The following is a 23,564-nucleotide window of genomic DNA, read 5'->3' as shown; positions in this document are numbered from 1 at the left end:
TACGCTTAACTGGAGGAAAATAGGGGTGGGAGAAAAATAAGCAGTGCTAGTATGTGCTTAAATAATAAAATAAGTAAAATGAATTTTACTTACTAATATTATACATAAATGTGTTGTTTGGATGGACGTTTGTCCATCGCCAAAACGAAATTACGCACATTGGTTACTTTTTTCCCGGAAAATGTACCTAACGCGAGCGGAAACTAGTACATCGTAATTGGATCTATCCTGAACCCATCGCAAAAGAAACACTATAAACAGTTCAGAAACAAAAAAAAAGCAATTAAAAAATACATAATAAAAATATACAGATGAATTAATCCTCTTTTTTGCGTTGGTTAATATAGAAAGAGTATATTTAATATATATATATTATAAAGAGAATTAGTGTGACTTTACGAAAGTCATACACCAAGCTGTCAGATGTCTTTTAAATTCATTCGTTTTTGGCGGGAGCCAGCGCGAAATGCGGTCAGGCGTATCATTGTTAAGCTGTTTTTTGTAATAACATATATTTTTTTCTTTACAACATCCACGGGCTCATAGTTGCCCGTGCCTTTTTTCACATTTTATTTTTATAAATTTTGGCGTTATTTTATATTTTTGCTGAACATCAGCAGATCTTCGCTGGACTTCGAGCTTCGATATCTCTCTTATTGGCTTCATTGGTACAGTGGGTGGGTATTAGGCGGAACCCGTGGGTCGTGAATATCAAAATTTATTGGGTTTCTGATAGGAAATTCTCAGTATCAACCTAAAGTTTGAATATTGTCAGTAGTTACACTTCCATTCCTCGAAAAGCACTTATAGCCCTGGGGTTGTATTATTTCCGAGCATTTCATTTACCGTCACATCGGATCATGAGAATGAGAAAATAGCGAGTATACTTGTGTTTGAACGCATATTTGTGTTCTTTAATATGCCCTACGAAATTTTTAGTGGTACTCCCTGGCTGAAAGCGTTTAAAAGAAGATCATACACGCATATTGCATGTAATATTTTAACGGATACATTTCTTGTACAACTATGCATTCGATTCGACTCTAAGAAAAGAAATCGTCCTTCCGTTTTTCCTTCGTCAATCTTTAGTCACGTAATAGGGTATATCAAATACTTAAGATATTTTTATACATTTTGATGTGAAAAAGATTTCGTCAATCTATTTGGAGTTTGTCCACGCTCCTGGCATTTTAATAAAATTATTCAGATACTATAAGACTTTAATTCAGTTAAGAATACTCAGATTTTGTATTATTTTAATCTTATTCTGAAGCTACCAAGTTTTATATTTATGATTTCAATGTGTTTGCTAAAACAAGCTCATAATGGTATACTTTATTCTAGATTTAATTTTTTCTATGAAATGACAATATTGTGAAGGCACCCTCAATTATGTTATGTGCGTTGAACGGACTACTATTTTCATTACTAGGATTATATATTTTGTCACCAAGAACCATTCTAGAAAATAATCTAAACCAATATGAACACAACTTTATATATAAATCAAATACTTACCGAAACATTTAAGTATTGTATTCATTTGGAAAATGGATCACAATACAAGATTATCTTTACTCTCGCATTGAATAAAACAATTTCATTTGTAAGAGTGCTGTCACACAATACTGTCGTAATTTAGTAATATGATATAACGAACGGTTTTTGATGCGAAAACATCTAATGGAACGCCTTGGGGCAAGACCCATTTATATGGTGTGACGACAAAACGCTGACGTCATAAATATATTATTAATTATACTAATTCGTATGTGAGATTCGCGTATTTCATCTGAGACAAAATGAAAGCTATACCACTCCAGCTGATAATATTACTTTGCAAATGAGATAATTTTTTAAAAAATTCACAACTATAATCTAGTTTATATTGTCATCATCAAAAGGCACCAAGATTTTTTTATAGTAAGAAGCAGAAGAAACAGAAGTATATACTTTGTATAATACGATAAGATTGATAAAAGTATCTCGATTTTAAATTGATTATAGTTTGATTATATATTGTAGTGGAGTCTTGTATTTTGGTACCTTTCACTGGTAATTTATTCTACTGTTAAACAGCATTACTTAGCATTCTTTTGTTCCCGTTTAAGGGCTAGTGAGCCGGTGTTATTTCAGGCACAAGGGACATAACTTCTTAGTTCTCAAGGTCAGTAGCGTGTGGCTGATGGTTTAATGGATTGGCAATATTTTTACAGTGTTAATGTTTATAGACGATTTCGATTCACTATCAAGTGACCCATTTGCCAGTCTGTCCATCTATCATAGACTATCACGTTTATTTAAATATGATAGAAAAATAACGACTCAAAAATTTTATAGTCTACTTGAACAAAAGTTTTAATACCTAAAGTTGATATTCTCGTTATAAAATATAAATTCTCGTCGGAATAAAATTGTATTAATAAAAGTCCTTCGACCTCCTTGAAATTAAAGTCTGTTGCTGCGCGTCACAATATTCTTAATTTACATAATAGCGATATTGATTAAATCACATTTAGGACGGTCAAATGCGCAATCGGTAAATTATGCGGGGACTTCATAATATTTAGTAATTGGATAGCAAAGTAGCAGTTTGTAGATATGCGGTTTCCACAACTGCGAGTTAGTGGATACACAGTAGTAGTATTTCATGCTATACATATTACGCAGCGTTAGCAAGCCCGAAGTGCAAGATAGACTGACGACGTTGTGAGAGTCGCGGGAAGTCGCTGGACGGGCAGCGCAAGGACGGCCGTTGTGGAGATCCTCGAGGGAGGCATTTGTCCAGCAGTGGACGTCTTCCGGCTGAGATGATTAGCATTAGCAGCCCGTAAATGTCCCACTGCTGGGATAAAGGCCTCCTCTCGATTTGAGGAGAAGGTTTGGAGCATATTCCACCACGCTGCTCCAATGCGGGTTGGCGGAATACACATGTGGCTGAATTTCGTTGAAATTAGACACATGCAGGTTTCCTCACGATGTTTTCCTTCACCGCCGAGCACGAGATGAATTATAAACACAAATTAAGCACATGAAATTTCAGTGGTGCCTGCCTGGGTTTGAACCCGAAATCATCGGTTAAGATCTGAGATGATAACGTAGTTTTATTTATTTTCTGTTTATTAGATTAGTTTTGATTAATTGTCTAAATTATTTTGAAATATTCTGATTCCTAATTGTATAATATATTAAAGGCGCTGATCATATATGTCACAGAACCGTCAACCGTTGGAGTAGACGTGTTCTGAAATAGAGACCACGCATTGGCAAGCGTAGCGCAGCACATGTTCCAGCTAGGTGGAGTGACAGTGGTTAGAAATTAAGAGCTGAAGATCGAGTTCAGTGGTATGACATCGGAGAGGTCATTGTTTATCAGTGTACGATAACAGGATGATAATATTATTAAAGTACTACTATTTAAGCGTCGATAGCGTAATGGTTTACGGGCCGCCTAGCGATGAAAAAAGTCGCAGGATCGATCCTGACCCCTTGGGATGTTGTCATTCCCACTTCTAACACAAGTGATAAGTTTAGAAGGAGGGATAAATTAATTTATGGTAAAGCTATTATTCTTTTGAAAAACAAAATTCTAGCAACCCACCCCGATTCTAGCCAATGTTATATCACCAAACGTTTTATTCTCCCCTCGTTCACGTTATTCACCTTTCTAAAACATCGTACAACACGTACAGGCCAACATACCTTTTTATATTGTAAATATGATTTTTGCTAAAGTAATTCCGAGTGAAATCATGCGTTGAGATCACAAGTTCGTAATATCAAGTAGAATTAACCATCAATTAGGGAGTGGCGGGCCGTTAATCATGAGGTTGTAATTAATTGGCTTATTAAAGGATAGATTTATGACTGCTACGTACTATTTAAGTTCAGGGAACGTAGTAATACATACAGTCACATAAGCTGTTTGCTTGTTTGTGTTTATAAACACAGATAATAAATATACATTGCAGTGTTATTAGACTGTAAATGATCCACGGAAAAAATCCACCTCTCACCCTTTTGGATAGGCTCGGAACTTATTCCATATTTGATAGATTTCTGACACATACCGATTTTCTTTCGATGTGTTTATTCGCCTCCAAACAAGACATGTATAATAAAGGCAAATTAAGTGCGTGGCAATTCAGCGGTACTTGGGGTTGAGTCTGCGGTTTTTGTTTCAGCCACTGAGCTTAAGATACGTGTCTAATCCATCATATCTTAGTTCTTAATAAAAAATATATGAATATATTTTTTTTGTATAAAGTAAAATCTTTATTCTTAAGTGACCAAATTTGTCTGTTCTTGCTTACCTCGTTAATGATTATTCGAACCTAAATACTCCGCGCTACGGCGAATTCTCGACACGACAAAACGAAAACTTGCTTAAGTTGTTGTTTTTTGTAAACACCGATCGTTGTTTGTTTTTTGTAAAAAACTGAAGTGAACTTTTTTTAATTTAATTTCAAAAATCGTTTATTGTAAATTATTAGTAAGTAACACCCTGTCAACTTTCTCCGTTACGCTGAGATCACTTTTTTGAGGTTGGAAGGTTACTCTAACATGCTGCTCTAATATGGATTAGTGGACATGTAGAATAATTTTCAAATACACACGCAGGACCATGAATTAAAAACACGCACGAGAAAATTCAATAATGCATGCCCGCGTTGGAACCTAAAATATTCGGCTTAGATTCACTTATTCATTTCGGTTGTAAGCATATCAGTATCTCTCTACGTCCCAAAATTTAATTACAGTTTCAGAGTAAATTTTCAATTTAAATACATAAATCTTTATAACAATTACATTATCTTAATTTAAATTTTCAAGATTCGTTCGTTTATTACCTTTAATTTAATTGGTTCAGGTTTGTTTATATTTTATAAAATAAATTACAATATTTTAGTTACATTCTTTGATCGTATTACTTGGAGGAATTTATTTTAACATCAAAGTAAATATGTAAATAATTGTATTCACAGTGAAAACACGTACGTAAAAACATCTCAGATTCAGGTATATCTTTGCTGTACCTATAATCAGCGAAAAAAAAATCTGAGAATAATGAATGGTAATCGAAACAACAGTGCGCTAGATTCAAATAAGACCCACGCGCAAACTTTCGTACACGTCGTATATGTAGCCGTAATTAGCTTATACCTACGCAAACTCGTGTTTTAAATAAGATTTTCTTCAGTTTTATTAACCAAAGATCATATATTTTATTACTTGAATTTATTTTATACAATTAAAAGTAAAGCTATTGATGGTTTGGAATGTTGATTCTACCTAAAAACCGTTAACCAACTCAGTAGTTCTTTCTAACATTTAAAATAATTCAGCTATTTTTATTCTATTGTCGAAAAAAAAAGAATTAATCATTAAACGAGTACAGATTTTGAACTCACCTTATGGCACAGAACGTCGATATCCAATTCATTGGCGACATCCTTTATAAGATCCATAAAGAGATCCGCTTCATCTAGCTGCCTTTGCGCGGAGCTACTCGGGGATCGTGATCTCTGGAAAGAATAAAGTTTCACCTTAGTAACATCCATATTGTAAGTATACTTATAGGCTTTGTGTTTATATGGGCATGTAAGCTACATTATTATTGTCCTCTGAGAACTCTTTCTTTGTTTCCTGCTCTATATAAGCTGTAATCCCAACAAGGGATTATTTTAAAATCCATTAAATAGAATTTTCATAATCCGTGAACCAATATATCTGAGCATGCAATATCTTTAGTGCAAATTGACGCGTTTTATTGCACAAAAAATCTTATAAACTCTTATTAGTTCGACTTAGTAATTGAACCCTTAACCTGTAGCCTTATGAGCTAGTCACTAGATCGACGGGGCAGTCAGAAACAGCAACAATTGAAATATGAACCACACGTTGTTTGCGAAAAAATTTAGCAACAGTAAGTCTGGGTATTGGTAGAGAAATCGCATGGGACTATACTGGTTGTTAAATAAAAATCTACACTAAAAAAGGTAAAAGCACTACTGGCTAACAAACTAACAGTACTATAGCGACTACTTATATATAGATCTTTAGGACAGTCGATAATCGATTATGTAATCATTTATTGTATGCTATGTCCGGTGGTTTCGATTGCATGTGTATACGTATGTAGCTCCTAAAATTAGTTTCTTTTCGTTCCTTGATGGGACCGTCTGGGTAGATATCACCCACTCATAAGATATTCTATTACATCGATATCAAAAATTATCAAATTCAATATGTGATTTATAATTAAATACTTTGTATTACCATAATGTATAGTTAATTTTCTAAACATTATTCAATGTAGACTCGCTCAGTTTAATATATGTATGGATTTCTGTCAAGGTTGTACACGCATCACTTACGCGTGGCTGGCTCTACGCGAACTTGATATTCGATACTTATATCATTCGATATTATATCGAACTATCAGCGCCTCTATTCAAAGGAGAATATGTTTTACGTAGGTTGATCACAGACGCTTGGTATCGATTAAAATAAAGAATAATAACAGAACAAAACGATCTAGTTTCGGATTTCAGTTATCGATAGAATTTTTTAAAAAACATTAACATTTGTAAAATAAAACACGTATCAGTATACTGTCTAACTCGTGTTGAACTTGTCATTTGTGTTGAATATTTACAAAGTGTAAAACGAAGTCGCTTCCCGCCGTCTGCACGCTTAGATCTTTTAAACTATGCAACGCATTTTAACGCGGTTTCGATCAGTAAACAGTGATTGAAGATGAAGGTTTTTTATGTTCAATAAATACATAAAATAATACATATAATAAATAAAAGCCGAGAATTGGAGAAAAGAAGAAGAAATTTAATTTCAACTTTCCTAGCCGGAAAATTCTATCAATCTAAATGATGAGTAGGTATAGCCTAATTCTGCTCATATGAAACCCAGGTAGCTAGTTTAGTATAAATGTCGCTGAAATATTCATATATAAATACTAAAACAAAGCTGTTAGTAAAAAGTGGAAAGAGTAACAGTTAAGTTTTTTGCCGATTCTTCTCGGTAGAATCTTCATTCCAGACTCGTGGTAATTCTACGTTTAATAGGTACAATTCTTTAAAATGACGATTCAAAAGTACTTATAAAAGCCTACTTGAATAAAGTTTATTTTGAAAAAAAAAAAACCTACTACTCCCATCGGAGGCTCAATATTGAGATTAAACATATACATGAGACATTTTTATTCAATAATTGGACATGCAACATATCAAATACCAAATTTTCTTATAATTTGGTATTTGGTAAATGGTATTTTCTATAAACGAATTCGAAAAATTTGTATGTATCTTTCCACATGCCCGCAATAAGCGTCCAAACTTGATATAAAACTAAAAAGAGGTTTTATAGGCGCCCGGAATTCTACGAAATTGTTTGAAGTTTTGAGACAGAATTCTTCAGGAAACAAAGTTCGAGAACAAAGCCTTTTCAAATTAGTTTTTCTGTGATAAAGTATTTGCAGGATACAATGTCAGAGAAAGATAAAATACAGCTGCCTAATGGCAAAATCGACTAAAATCCGACATTTTAAAAACGTTTAGAAAAACGCATCAGGAGATATTCTGTATATTATAGATTCATAATATTTTCATACATGAAAGATATCTTAAAACTAATGGCTTGTAAATATGACACATCTGGGTTAACGTTACATCTGGCTTGGAGCTTATTCCGCGCTGCTTTAATGCGGTTTGGTGGATACACACGTGTAAAATATTCATCGGACACATGAATATTTTTTCTTCACTACCGAGCACGAGATTAATTTAAAACACAAATTAAGCATTTTCAAACTTTAGTGATGTTTGCTGGATTCATCACGAAATAATCGATTAAATACGTCTACTGACTAGTGCTGGGCTGAATGAATGTCAATAGTTCGAATCAATCGCTTCGAATCAAAAATAGATTTTGAATTATGTCCATTATATAGATTTATTTATACTAATCTAATAAATGCGAAAGTAACTCTGTCTCTCCGTATGTCTACTGCTCTTTCACCAAAATACTAAACTGAATTCGATAAAATTTGGCATAAAGGAAACTTGAACTCCAAGGATAGTAGAAGGGTAGGCATATGTATACCTTTTTATGCCTATCACATGACGACGAAGTAGCGAATATATAAAGTAAAAATTACTTACTTTATATATTTGCAGCGTCAAGCAAAATAACAGTTCTAAAACAATGTAGATCATTCACTATGACGCGCTTCGGACCACATCACATACCTCAACACACAACGCGAAATCACAAAACGAAAATGAATCCTTTGAGCAAATATTTTCGCGCGAAACAACGTGACCTAATAAACGAACCTACACCAAACATAATTCAACCGTGTTAATTCACTAGAAAAGCCAAAAAGGCTGAACTTGCCCTAAAACTGTTTCGCACAAACGAAGTTGTTACAGACTGCGAGGAATGTTGTTGAATATATACATACAATATACATATTCTTACATCAGTAAACCACCGACTTTAGAAATTAAGATATTATGTTCCTTGTCTGTAGGTACTGGCAGACTCTCCCTTCCTTTTGAAACAAAACAATGCTAAGTATTGCTGTTTGCCAGTAGAATATATGATACGAATATGGGGTACGCGAGTACCGCCACCAAAAAAAATCTGTCAATATTTTATTTGCCTTAAATGAAGTCGTTAAAATTAAGTACAAAAGGGACTATAAATCTCTTAACAAAATTGTCGACATTTCTAGAACGTTTTATTCTTTCTATGTACTAAGTACTAATTTATCTATGTGTACTATACTACTGCTTTTTTTAACAGCCTTTGGTAAAATACGCGACGATTCTCGTTCATTCTAGAAACAACTCGTAATATAGAATCGTATATACCAATTGCTAACCACTTATTTCAAATTGATAAATATATAATGTCTGGGAGTATTGAAGTTTTTGCTCCAGATTTTATCTAAAGTACAAGAATATATGCAAGAAAATCCCAGTGTTTTTTTTTTATATCAACTAAGTAGTAGTAACTTTTGATATTTACAATAAATTATCGTAGAATGATTTTAAAGCGATTTAAATATTTTCTGTAGTCTCATTATGCGAAATATGAAATAAAATTACGAATAAAATGTTTACTACCGAAAATATTTTAATTTTCTTTTAGTAGACTGTGAACATTAATTTCGTTTCGGAACAAAGGTTTAAAAATATCAATAATTTCATACAATCGCATTTATTCTCGTCACGTATACGACGCAATTGCAGGACAAAGGAAACTCAATATCCCAGACTGATTCAGCCAGTGTGGTTGTGTGTTATACATACGTTTATTATTTAATACAATTACATTTTTGTTTTCGTTTATAAATATTGCTGGAATTTTTATGGCATTTAATATTATTTTAAATCTTTAGTTTTTAGATGAATATTTTAAAATTTCTAGGCACAATACGTTCTCACAATATTAATATATCTGTTTAATTTTGTCTACTGTTTTTAACGCCGGTTCTTCACGGTAAAATCTACTTTCCGAACCGGTGGTACGTTTACATTTAATTGTCTTTTTGTGTCTGCTCGAATGAAGAATATTTTTATTTTGATTTAATAATAAGACGCAAGAAATATATAATAAAATATAATATATAAAATAGTAATATTATAACGTTATTTTATATTAATTAACATATGATTAGAATAACTAATGCATATATATAAATATAGAGAGAAATATAAACTAGAACATGGCTGAACAATATCGCGTTAACCGCTCGAACAATTTTTACAAAGAGCATTCGCCCTTTGACCTACACGTTCCATAGTCCAGTCAAGTGCGAAGCGCCAATATGTCATGTTCGATCGCTAATCCTAAACTAATATTTGTAACAAGCTGTGTTTCACTTGGTAAAGTCACTTAATCTTATGTCAATGTTACACAACATATCATGTACTGCTCATTTTATGTAAAACTATAATTTGTATACATTGTGTATGCGTATACATGTATGTGTATACATTTTTTCTTCTATTACTTGGTAGTCATAAATAGCATTTTTTTAAATCAAGATAGATAAGCAGATTACCAAATGTATCATATTACATTTTTATTTTACATTAACAGCCTGTAAATTTTCCCACAACTGGGCTAAAGGCCTCCTCTCCCTTTGAGGAGAAGGTTTGGAGTAAATTCCACCACGCTGCTCCAATGCGGGTGTGCGGAATACACATGTGGCAGAATTTCGTTGCAATTAGAACATGCAGGTTTCCTCACGATGTTTTACTTCACCGCCGAGCACGAGATGAATTATAAACACAAATTAAGCACATGAAAATTCAGTGGTGCCTGCCTGGGCTTGAACCCGAAATCATCGGTTAAGATACACGCGTTCTAACCACTGGGCCATCGCCCATTTTTGCCGGTATTTTATGTTCTGAAATATGTCCGAAGCGATTGTAAATTTTTAACAGTCAATGTATAACGCAATATTGAAAAACGATTTTCACTTTTACCCCTTTGCTCTTGGCACAACTAAAAGCCATTTAGCTGAAACGAAAAAAATGTTGGATGGTAATTAATATGAAGTAAAATATGTTAGAAATAACTGTCAGATTGCAATTCATGTATAATACGAATAATAGTCGGGCTTACAGCTTCGTTTAAACTATGAACTTGTAATTCCGACTCAGCAACTTTAATGTATGCCTTAAGTCAAAGTTCCTTAATCATTGAAATGGAATTTACGGATTCATTATTATTACTTATTGCTTAATTTTAACCGGTACGGGTTTCCACACAAAGGTCGCAAAGGTCAGGTGACAAACTATTTGGGATAAGCTACGTAGTAACTTGTCAATTAATGTTTAACGGGTTAATTGGATATCGTTATTAATTTTCTAGCTATTAATAATTTGAATTTATGAAACGGCAAAGTTAAAAATGTCTGCGGAATTTTATTATAGAAACGGATACCTTGCCTCAAGAATGATTTATTGACTTTGATGATGATATACATTCGAGCGAACATTTTCTAGTTATTCCGGTGGTGAAATTGTATTTGAAATTATTCTTGTACATTAAGAACTTTTTAAGGTAATTTTGACGCCCGAAGTATGTACTACTACTTTTTATACTGTCTTTGGAGTATCGGATGTAAAGGATGTTTCTTACTCATTATAATAACCCACACACCACAATGGTTCATCATCGGAACATTTCTAAATAATTTTCCGCTGAGTAAGTAGGTATAGTATAGATGTTGGTGTGTTGGACCAACATTATCCAAGCACGTATATCATAAAGTGATATAATTGGGAATTTGGAAAGGGGAATTATTATAAACCTTTTTCCCAAGTATTTCATACATAAAACCCGTATCAGCTGTAAAACCTATTACAGCTGATACGGGATACCTATTATCGAAGAAAGGAAAATATTTCAATGACACGAATAACTATTACACCTTTTCCAACAAATCCTGAAATGTCAATGCTGAGTTTAGAGATTCATTGCTACCTAAAATACACACTGAATATTCTATAGGAATTTTATTTATTCAATTTTCTTTTAATTTCTTGTAAGTATGTTTTTTCGAACTTGGCATAAAAGGTTTCACTACTACATAACATTTATTATTTTTAAGGCACATTACAATAATATCTATTTGTGGTAGTGAACACGAATCACGATCAGTCTCGTAATAGAAGTTCACTAAGATTTAAACGTTTTTTTTTTTTAATTTAACCTGCGAAGATTATAAGTCTAGTAAATATTGTGAACATGTGTGCGCACCAATTTCTTATTATAATTCCGAACTACAGCAAATTCAAGATATAATTCGCTCGACTCGGGATTTGAAACCAGGACTGGGGTAGTCTTACAAGTCCTCTAACCCAGCGAAGTAGTTGAATATCATGTAACATAGAACTAATACAATAAATACTTAAATGAGTTTGTTTGTTAGTTACCCTTTACCGTCTTAACTTCTCAATCGATCACCATGAAATGTTGCATTTACGTCTTCAGGTTTACAAAATAGGACACGACCCCCCCCCCCTCCCTCTCAAGAGAGGATCCAAAGGCCAAAGACAGTACAACAAAAAATTGCATAGTATACAAACCATTTCAATGCATAATACAGTGCTTTTAAATTTTTCTACTTTGCACATTTTAATTTAAAGATAAAAATAACCGTAAACGAGCAAATAAACGAAACGTTATTAAAACTTTAAATATTAATATAAAAGCGAAATGAAATTGAATTCCAGTTGCATATTTAAAACGTCAGCCGTAATTAATGGAGCAAAAGAACTGTGCAAAATGTTACTTGCAGATTATAGTTCTGAAATGAGAATTTAACGTTTTTCTGCTTGACGATCGTATTTATTTTATCGATTTAATTCACTGTTGAAAATAGAACTGGCACGATGAGATTGAAATAAAAAAAAATAACATAAAGTTTGAAAGTAAAATGAAAACGAACAGTAAACGTAAAAACTTGGATGGAGTTTTTAGAATTAACTTTTTCTTTTATTTTACGAGCTGACTGACAAATGGGCCGTTTGATGATAAGTCACCACTTCCCATGGACACTGGAAGAAATACTAACCATAACTTTAATTTGTAAATGTACCACCAACGTTGGGCACTAAAATGTCACACTGGCTCACTTTCCCCATTCAAACCGAACCACGATTTTGCGATAGAATGAAATTTTTATTGGACGATAACTACTCGCATGGACTTGCACAAAGAATTACTACAAAGCAAATTCATTTATAAAACGTAAAATGATGATTCACGATCATTCATTCATAAATGATTCATGATTATTAAAAATTTTCGAATGGCTAAAATCTAGTAAGTTAAATAATATTATATATAATAGAGATATACATGTTACTACGTCATTTATCACTGTCAGAACTGTTTCCAGCGAAATAATCCACCTTTCATAGAGAATATTAATTACATTGAAAATGACTAAAGGTTAATAGCCCTGTTAGATACTAATTCGTTATAAATTACCGACCAAAAATTATTATATAGAAAATTATTTGTCTACGATGTGGACCGTTCTGGAGTTCCTTCATCTGAAACCAATCCTGGGTTTAGAATGAGATCATGCTTATCATGAAAATGAATTTTCATAGGAACTGAGGCTGCTAGGCTAAGGCCTCCTTTTTAAGGAGGTTTTTCCTTGGAGCTTACTATGCTGCTTAATTGCTGGTTCGATTGCAGTTGCGAATATGACACATGAAGGTTTTCTCAGGATGTTTTCCTTCACCGCCGAGCACAAGATGGATTATAAACCTAAATTATGCACATGAAAATTCAGGCGTGCTTGCCTGGGTTTGAACCCGCAATCATCGGTAAAATACACGCGTTGCCACCACTGGCAAATACCGGCTCACTCATCGGAACTGAACCAACATGTAAAATTTCAAATCCATAAGATAAGAAGAAATCAGCTTGCACAATAAAAACATAAATAAAAGCAGAAAGAAAGATTTAAAAAAAAAAAACACATTTTGTGTATTAGAATATGACAAGTAACGAATTACTACAAAAGTTTAAAAATTGTATTTTTTTTTAAACTTATAGTCTATGAAACATTGTATAACTGCAATTGTGCCTCACAATTCAGCCCCGATAGTTTAACGGTTTAAGTTCCAAATAAAAATTTATAGGTTGCAACTCGCAAGTACTACTAAACCCTTAAGCTAGTAACAAACATCCTAGAACAAGTTGGATGAGGAATATTAGTAATATCGTAAGTAGCATGCGTGTTTTAATGCTATTGTTAGTTTTTCTCGGTAAAATCTACACTTGAAAATAGTGGTAACTTTAAATTAAAACGATGAATGAAAAGTGCGTTTTGATTTTATATTTATTTTTGTTTGTTGATGTTACATTTCAAGGTTAAAAATATAGGATGTTGTTCAAAGGGTTTATTCGGTAATCTATTGGACACCAGCAGAATTATTGATGGGTATATTAGATACCCATAAACGTTAAGATTTTCACATGCTCCTTAAAAACCTCAAAATAATCTCTAATAGTCATTCGTAGATTTCAGACGTATAAACATTTTTTTTCAGAAGTTTTTAAAATTTATCTCGTAAGATGGATCCAATGTAGGTACTTGTAAGAGCTTACTTGAATAAAGTATATTTTGACGAAGACTTTAAATATTTTGAAAGTTATAAAGTAAAGATAATGCGAAGTCTGTGAATAAAACCCAACATTTGGTTCCCTATTTGCGCAGCTGAAAAAGGTAAAGATCGGTCCAAATATTTGCGAAATGAAATCGGCTAAAACCGTTTCAATCTGCGGCGTGCGATAGGGTTACCATGGTTTTCGAGTTGGAATTAATCCAACGAATATATGTGAAAAATTTATTATGTGATGATTATATTTGACAATGCAATAGATGGTCTAGGGCTTAGAACATATGAATCATAACTAAAAATTATGAAAACAAATGAATCAGAAGAGCTCCTCCGAATTTTTGATTTCCATAATTCGTGTTTATAATTGATCTCGTGCTCAAAGGAAACCTTCTCTTATTATTTCTTATTCTATTGCTATTAAATCATAGAATGTTTTATTCAAATTATTGGTATGAATAAAATAGATTATTTTAATATTCCCTGGTTATATGTATATCTTGAATATTCCAGAGCATTTATAAAAAGAATAAGTTTATAAACAAATTTAGTACTTTAATTAAATATAAAAATGAAACATGTGTAATAGGATTTCTTTATATGGTATCACCGATACTGAGGATTGAGCGAGATCGTACTTTGAATAAATAAGGGTATATTACGTTTTGATTTCTTATTTCCTTCAACAAACAGTTTTGAGTTTCGTTTTATACAAATGGTTACAATATTATACTTAGATGCTATTTTGGTCCTTAAATCTTCAAACATAGGGATTAAATCTCCTTGTAGCGATTTCTTTAGTTAAAACATCTATTATGCTACATTTTTGTTCTTCGTCAGCGGTTCTATTTTAATATATTTTTGATTGAAATAAAATGCATGGTATTTTTCATATTTAATCTTAGCATTTAGAAATTTTCATTTTCTATATGATTCGCTAAGCTATTATAAATTACATAAGTGTTTAGTGTATAAATTACATCGTCAGTCATTAGACATTTATATTAAGAACAGCTGCTTCGCACGATTTAAGCCGAGTTAAGCGTTACTGCCACCCTCGTCGTCGGGTCGTAGCGTAATTCTGTACATTCTATAACCCTTTATAATGCTCAATTAATAGGTTACTCAACGCAAAAATACTAATTGAAAACAGACTGGTAACTCTTGAGATTATTCATCATCATTATCATCAGCCCGTGTCAATCGACTGCTGGATATAAGCCTCTCGCATTGCACGCTACTGAGCTCAATTCAGTTATCTTCCTCCAATTCCTGCCACGAATACCATCACCCCACCTAACAACAGGACGCCCGACACTACTTTAGCTGACATGCGGTTTCCACTGAATAACCAGTCTGCTCAAACTGCCATGCGATTAGCGCATATAAAATATGTGCCTGAGATTACAATAACATTTCTAAATTATTCATGGCTATTTGCCGTCCACGAACCCGCATGTGATAGGTAGATTGGGTAGCCTAAGTTTTTCTAAACTGCTTTGTTGTGCAAAATTTCATGACGATTGAGTCGAGTTGAGTAGTTAAGCGTAAAAAACAAACTCAATTTCACAGTTGCAATATTACAAAGGCTTTGTTTAGTTTGTAAATTTGGAGAAATTTATCAGAGGGTTGTAAACGATTGACTGATGACAGCAAGGAAACTCCAGATGGGAGTCTTGCGGGATTGATTAATGGCTCGATAGTGTCCTATTCGAATAAAAACAGGTTGAGTGGAATAGAGTCGAGTTATATTTTATCTACCAAGATCTTAGCGTTTCTTAAGAATGTCTCGCGAGGGACAAGGTCAAGGCATAGGAAAAAATTATTAATATATTTTATAATTTTAGTTTTTTCGATATCGAGTACCGAGAAGGACGGTTTTAATGTAAGTCAAATGAAGCCTAATTTAAATAACGCGTTGAAGTGCTAAATTTTCTAATTACTCAAATTAAACTACACAGCTGTGGTACTATTTTGTTTGTGTGACGTCCATCAGAAGATAGAAGCATCTAAAGGATATACTGATGATAGATCACCTTCGTCATATATTGACGATGTTGATATTTATAAAATAATAATAATAATAAATATTTTTATTGGACATCTGAGCACTTGGGACTGACTATAAAAATAAAATGGCGGAAAGAAGCTTCCAAGGTTGCCCTTGAAGTCTTCTCTAAATTTATACTAATTATATAAATACAAAAGGAACTCTGACTGTTACCTCTTCACGCTTTAACGGCTGCACCGATTTGGCTGACATTTGGTATGGAGTTAGTATGATTCTTATGGAAGCACATGTGTTTCTCTTTTTAATTCACCGAGGGGGCAAATTAATACGGTAGTGTTATAAATTTACCGCGGGCAAATCTGCAGTTTCAGCTAGTGGTTTGAAATATCACGTAAAGGTGAGGTAGAACATATTACGATAAGTTTAGTTATATTTATATAGAGGACAAAAAATAAATAAAACAATTTAGGTATTGATCGCTCAAATTTTGTTTTAGTTCGATATTTGAAAACAGACTGGCAATTGGGCTTGATGATAAGTGAACACTACTGCTTATATACATTGGCGCTGCAAGAAATAGTAACCATCCTAATAGCCAATAGTACAGCCAATTTGGCACCAACCTTGGTAACGTGGATGTTATATTCCTAGTGTAGACTAAGTCACTCACAATTCAAACCAAACCATAACAATACTAAGTATGAATGCGGTAGAATATATAGTGGGTGGTACTAACTCAGACAGGCTAGCAAACGGCCCTACTACAAAGTGAAACTAATGAAGCTATGACAAGCAACTTTTAGAACGTTAAAATGTTGTCTCTAGAGTAAACAGAGGTTGAATGATTGTATGTAATATTTTGTTATATTCCAATTTAAAAACAATATTTCACATTAAGTTTTTTCATTTAATAAATCTTAATTTTGTTGAAATTAGTCACATGCATTTAAATAAAAAAAAAAAATCACATGCAGTGACTAAGTTCCAGTCTTTCACCGTTGAACACGAGATGAATTATAAACAAAAATTAAGCATATGAAAATCCAGTGGTGCTTGCCTGGGTTTGAGCCCGCAATCGTCGGTTAAGATGCACGCGTTCTAACCACTGGGCCGTCTAGGCTCTGCGATATTTTAAAACAAAAGAATTTGCTGTTGCAAATATTGTTTATGAAAAACGATGATATTGCTTTGGTATTTAATATCGTCCTTTAATATCGTCGATAGCAATTTGTATCTAACAGCACTCGAGTTTGACTCGATGCATCTCTGAACGTAATTCGATTATTATTTTGATTGTATTGTGTAGCTATAAAGTACCGATCCGTTAATGTTCTATTGCTGGACAAAGGGCTGAGTTCTCTTATAGAGAGGTCTTTGGTTGGTTTGTTTTGGTACAAAGTTTTGATGCTAATTCCATCAAGCTGCTCCAATGCGGTGGAGACTGATATTTGCTTGAATTTAATTCAACATATGCAGGTGTCGAGCCGGCATGGTTCTGGTTAGAACGCGTGCATCTTAACCGATGATTGCGGGTTCAAACCCAGGCAAGTACCACTGAATTTTCATGTGCTTAATTTGTGTTTATAATTCATCTCGTGCTCGGCGGTGAAGTAAAACATCGTGAGGAAACCTGCATGTTCTAATTTCAACGAAATTCTGTCACATGTGTATTTAACCAACTCGCATTGGAGCAGCGTGGTGGAATATGCTCCAAACCTTCTCTTCAATGGGAGAGGAGGCCTTAACCCAGCAGTGGGAAATTTACAGGCTTTTAATGTTTGTATGTAATGCAGGTGTCTTCTTATTTTGTTCCTATTGACCAACATGGGATTAATTAATTATAAATAAATTTTAAGCACAGAAACGGTTTGTGCTTCTTGCTCGGTAAAATAATAACGAAACGATATGATTTCTCTGTAATTTTTAATCTGGAAAAATGACCAGTTCTGTGGGATAGATTTGCAGTAATATTGAAGTTATATTTTAGACCCAGCGAAGTGGACACGATAGCTGGGTCTAAAATATAGCCCAGTAGACATGTCCTGTCTACTGGGCTATATTTTCGTTTTGGCACAACTCGTAACAAAAGCGTCTGGGACGAGTTTTGTCGCCGTCTGCATTGTCATAATTCACTACATGTATAATATGTCATACTATACAAGATATACATATAATAATCTATGATTTATTTCTAATCAACAACAACAAAACAATTTGATTTAGTTTTTTGATTGGTGGATTCTGCCAATCATACGATATACATATGGTTTAGGCGCTTAGTGGTGAGAGTATTAAAGGCGTGTTCTGTTTCAGACATAACTAAGGTCGACGGTAGGCTGGACAATGGACGAAAGATTGGTAGAGCGGGACACGGGAGGGGAAGAAAACAATCCCACGGCCGCGACGATCCGTTCGGTCGCTGCCAACGCTTGGCTTTACTGGATGCGAGCGGCTAACGAACAAGCTAGCGACCCAATGCTGTAGATATCCATGGGCGGGTGATAGGTCACCTTCTATCAGGAACCTACTGAAAAATTGTCCCCTATTACATTAAACAAGAAAGTCCAAGTAACCCGAACAAATTGTTATCTCACAAAGATTTACTACTACTCACAGTAAAATATCGGCAGTAATATTCTACTAGAGATTAAAGTAATCCATACGTCTCATCTAATAGCATATTTATTACAATTATAGAAGTCTATATAACCGATAAGGTAACATTTGTGATGGGTGTTTTAAATTGCGAGACATGAGATTACGTATACACATGTACGTTTGTATATGTGAGCGCTAAGTAAAGTAACTATAGATTTTACCATTAAGCACGAAAGCGCTTAATTAAAACATCGCATTTATTTAAAACTTCGAACTTACATATAGATGCAGCGGATAAGTAGTCAAGTTTGTAGCTAAGCGGAGCTAAGTACGCGACGCATGTGTTACAATGTATTACAACAGAATGTTCTGGAAAAGCTTTGCGGTTTCCAATATCCCTGTCCTGTAAATTAATATTGTTGCTGTTTATCATATAATAAAATCTACTTTCATAAAATCATTATTTAACAAGTATTATCGATATTATACAGATTTTTTGACAAATATACCTATTGAGCAAGAGTCAAAAAGTAATTCGGTTTCATCTGTATGTGTTTACACGTGCTGCGTGTGTGTGTCGGTAATAAAAGTAAAACAGTTTATGACGATTTGTATCTAACAAATTACTTAAAAAAAAATACGAAATGTCTTTGATATTATTAATTCTTTACGTTAAAACCAATTATTTATGACATTCAGTTATATACGAGTATGTATATCTTTTTGTTTTCAATTTATTATAATCGCCTCCGTCAAACAATGGAAATGTATGATGTTTACTTGGTAGCAAGCTTTGTGCAAGCCCGTCTGGGTAGGTACCATCCACTCATCAGATATTCTACCGCCAAATAACAGTACTCTGTATTGTTGTGTTCCGGTTAGAAGGATGAGTGAGCCTGTAATCACAGGCACAAGGGACATAACATCATAGGTCCCAAGGTTGGTGGCGCATAGGTGATGTAAGGAATGGTTAATATTTCTTACAGCGCCTTTGAGTTCGCTACCAAACGATGTGACGTATTTTAAAATAATTATTTAAATACACACATAAGTTATATAAATTATTTTCTAAATACAATTTATTCTAATGAAATAGAGTAAACGCAAAAACTCATTAACGAACTGTAGTTAATTTGATGCAATGAAAACGTCAAACACTCGTCTATCCCACAGCGGGTTTGCTAAATAACTTCTGTTTATTCATAGCTTTCGTTTTGTCCCAGTTAATCTAACTTATAATTGTATTTTAGTACTTTTTATAATATTATTGTCACTATTGATATAAATATTTCAATAATATTTTTTTTAAACACAAATTATCTTTTATTTACGAATCAAACTATACGACCTCCGTGTTCGAGTAGTGTGTACACCGGTTTTCATGGGTACGTCACTCCGAGGTCCCGGGTTCGATTCGATTCAGACAAAATTCATTACTTTTCTATGTTGTCTTGGGTCTGGGTATTTGTGGTACCGTCGTTATATCTGATTTTCCATAACACAAGTGCTTTAGCTACTTACATTGGGATCAAAGTAATATGTGTGATGTTGTCCAATATTTATTTATTTATAAGAATGCAAGGCGAACACCTGGACGAGCGTAACGCAGACTATATTTACGCAGTGTTTTGCGAGACCGCTCGTGTCCGCGCTCATATCGTCGCGCAAAAACGAGCTTATGCACGCGCAGATACGTTATTTTCCGCTCTTTCTAATGTTACGTAGTCGTTCTGTTGATTAATTTACCAGGCATCGTTACTTCGAGCTTCCCTTCGCCAGATGAGCGACTGACCTGAGAGACTACTTGTATGACTTTCATATTTATTATATTACTAGCGACCCGCCCCGGCTTCGCACGGCTGCAATGCTGATACTGAATAATATACTACAGAATGTCTTACAACGTTCACAGTTTTTCAGTCATTAGACAATACAAACCGCTATGACCTGCGCTTTAAATATTTAATATCTTTGAAAATATTCATTTAAATTACATGTTGTAAAGGGCCATATTGATATATATTAAATGAACAATGTATTTAAGGTACTTAATTGGATAAGTATTAATGCTGTATTGCTTAAAATCGCTTCGAAAATTAGTCATTATTTCTTGTAAAAAGTAAAGTATAAAAAATTGTTATTGTGGGTTATTTATTGAAATTAGAAAATAGAACGTAATATAATTTATGAAGTCCAATTTTATTTTTAAATAAGCCATTAGTTAGCCGTATGGAATAATCGTTGAAATAATTTTGATAAAAAACTAATATCGATTTTGCTTACATAAACACCCAAGCAATGAACTATTAAAATATATTTTCTACAAAATGTTGTCTTGTTTATTCAAAACTGATTATGAATAAAGATAATTCTAGATGTCTATCATTTTCCAACAATACTAGTCAGCTATTACTTTCAGGGAATATTGTGAATGTTGCCATTTCACGACCGACTTCCCCGTCTATTATCATTTTAAAAGATAGAATGAAGTACTTCCTTTCATGCTATTTTATATTCTAGATTAAAATCTTTGTTGGCTTTTGAGATAGATTTCCTCGGGGACCGAGTGACGTTTGAAGCTCATTTATATAGCTCTTGTTGGTGCAATTATCGTATACTACTAAATTGTTATCTTTCCAATCGTAAATACATTAAGCAATACTTGCATTCGCAATAATTGTTTAACTATGCGTAAGATTTTTTTTTTATAAAAAAAAAAAAAAACTTATAAAATGTGAAACATCGAAATTGACAATAATTGAAATCTATTCTAATATTATAAATAGGAAAGTAACTCTTACTGTCTGTCTGTTCTCTTTCACGGTCACGAACAGAATATATTGAATTTTGGTATGAATCCTACTAATCTCCGTAAAGTCAATAAATCATTCTTGGGGCAAGGTATCCGTTTCTATAATAAAATTCTGCAGACATTTTTGACTTTGCCGTTTCATAAATTCAAATCATTCAAGGCATATTATTCGATACAAGATTATATAGATGATACAAAGCGTGGAGTTAATGCTTGTTGACTTCCAGGCAGGAGATATAACATACATTTATATTTGTTGTTGAAAAAGAGTAACTACTGAGTTTCTTGTTCCGGTTTCCGGTTCTTCTCGGTAGAATATACATTCCGAACCGGTGGTAGCTTTACTTAAAATACGAGTGCAGCCGTGGGCAACAACTAGTAATTTATACTTATAAAATAAAATATTCTAGCTAACTGATTCATCGCCGAGCGTATAATTTTGAGAGGTATTTAAGCGTATTTAAGCGTTTCTTGATATTCTTCCCTAAGGGGTGGTACACACCAATGTGGTATACAAAGAGGTCTTAAATTCAACAACAGCTAATTTATATTAAAACAAAAGCAATAAACAAGAAATAGAGTTTGACCTTTGAGATTTTTTTTTCTATGTGTACACATGATGAATACGGGTCACAGAGCGCGACCGAATGGGGGTATAACGCCCGTAGTCGGTCTTACCTCCAAAGCGTGTCAATACACGTATCATTTTTTATTTTTAAAACTAATAACTAACTAATTGTTTGAAGGTGACGATAAACTTCTCTCCGTTTCGGAATGTCGATTCTACCGAGAAGACCCGGCAAAAAACTCAATACTAAAATCTTGTATCTAATATAAATATATATTACAGCAAAACTTGAGCAACGTCATGAGTTCAACAAAACAATCTGGCGTTACACGAACATAGTTATGGGATCAGCTTAGTTAGTATAAAAATTGATCTTCTAATTCTGAACGAAAAGGATTACGATATAGGAAGAAAATAAGGTTTACGTAGTCGAAATACATTTCCTGTTGTTTCGAGGTGACGGGAAATTGTTTTGAGACAGCGAGGGACTTTTACTTGCAAATAAATTTATGTTCATATTGAGTGTATGTGTGTATTTGGGTGGTATTATATTACTTTCTAAACTAACAACCCGTAAATTTCTAGTACACAGTTTGATTTAAGCCTATTATCCTTTGGGGGGGGGGGGGAGGCTTGGAGCTTATTTCACGACGCTGCTCCAAATCAGAATATTTTATATTCATTGATTTATGTCGTTCATCATAGTAATATTTAAGTCATCTATTTCGACTTATTTAACATATATCCTATACAAAATTTTATGACGATCGGTTGAGTTGTAAATACATAAAAACGTAACAAACAAATAAACAAACACATTTTCACATTTATTATTTTAAGTAGGATTAAGACCAAGATCTGCGGATCCCTAAAAGTTGAAAATCAACGTCACAACAAAGAACAAAGTCTAAATTTGAAATGTATTTTTAAGAAAAAAAATTTAAATACTGTGTGTGTGTGTGTTCATCACAACGATCAATACGATACGATTGTAAACACGACTGACATTTCAAAATTATCTCATATGTTTATCATTTCAGATCCTGTCAATAGAAAACATATCAAGTAAAAATACCTTCAAAGTCATAAATTAACGTCAAACATGCTTAAGAAATATTGCCATTTCTGTATCATTAATTACCCTGGAGAAAAGCAATATAATACCAACCGCTGGGAGTATATAAATAATCCCCTAATAATGACAAAGGGCATTGCTAATGACCGAACATTCAGCCTGGCTGCGTATACACGATTTATATAAAGGAGCAATGAAACAACAGTATTTAAAACGTTTACTCGGCTTCTATATTTAACGAATTTTAATGAGTTTTTCTCAATCAGAAACTGTTTTTCAGTTACGATTAGCAAAGTAAAAATCGTTCGTATACGTCACATACGTGAGAC

At 33.4% G+C, this 23,564-nt stretch overlaps 1 protein-coding gene across 2 annotated transcripts in view; it reads right to left on the bottom strand.

Moving 5' to 3' along the window:
• LOC125073096 (cGMP-specific 3',5'-cyclic phosphodiesterase-like) overlaps positions 1 to 23,564 on the bottom strand; it is a 128,807-nt gene that overhangs the window by 20,212 nt on the left and 85,031 nt on the right. For both annotated transcript variants that reach the window (XM_047683792.1, XM_047683791.1), the window contains exon 4: positions 5,412 to 5,525. In XM_047683792.1, the coding sequence (XP_047539748.1) occupies positions 5,412 to 5,525 (114 nt within the window). The remainder of the gene's footprint in view (positions 1 to 5,411; positions 5,526 to 23,564) is intronic.

This window comes from Vanessa atalanta, chromosome 23, assembly GCF_905147765.1.
Source record: "Vanessa atalanta chromosome 23, ilVanAtal1.2, whole genome shotgun sequence".
Lineage (NCBI taxonomy): Eukaryota > Metazoa > Arthropoda > Insecta > Lepidoptera > Nymphalidae > Vanessa > Vanessa atalanta.
This window is presented reverse-complemented; position numbering and strand designations above follow the sequence as displayed.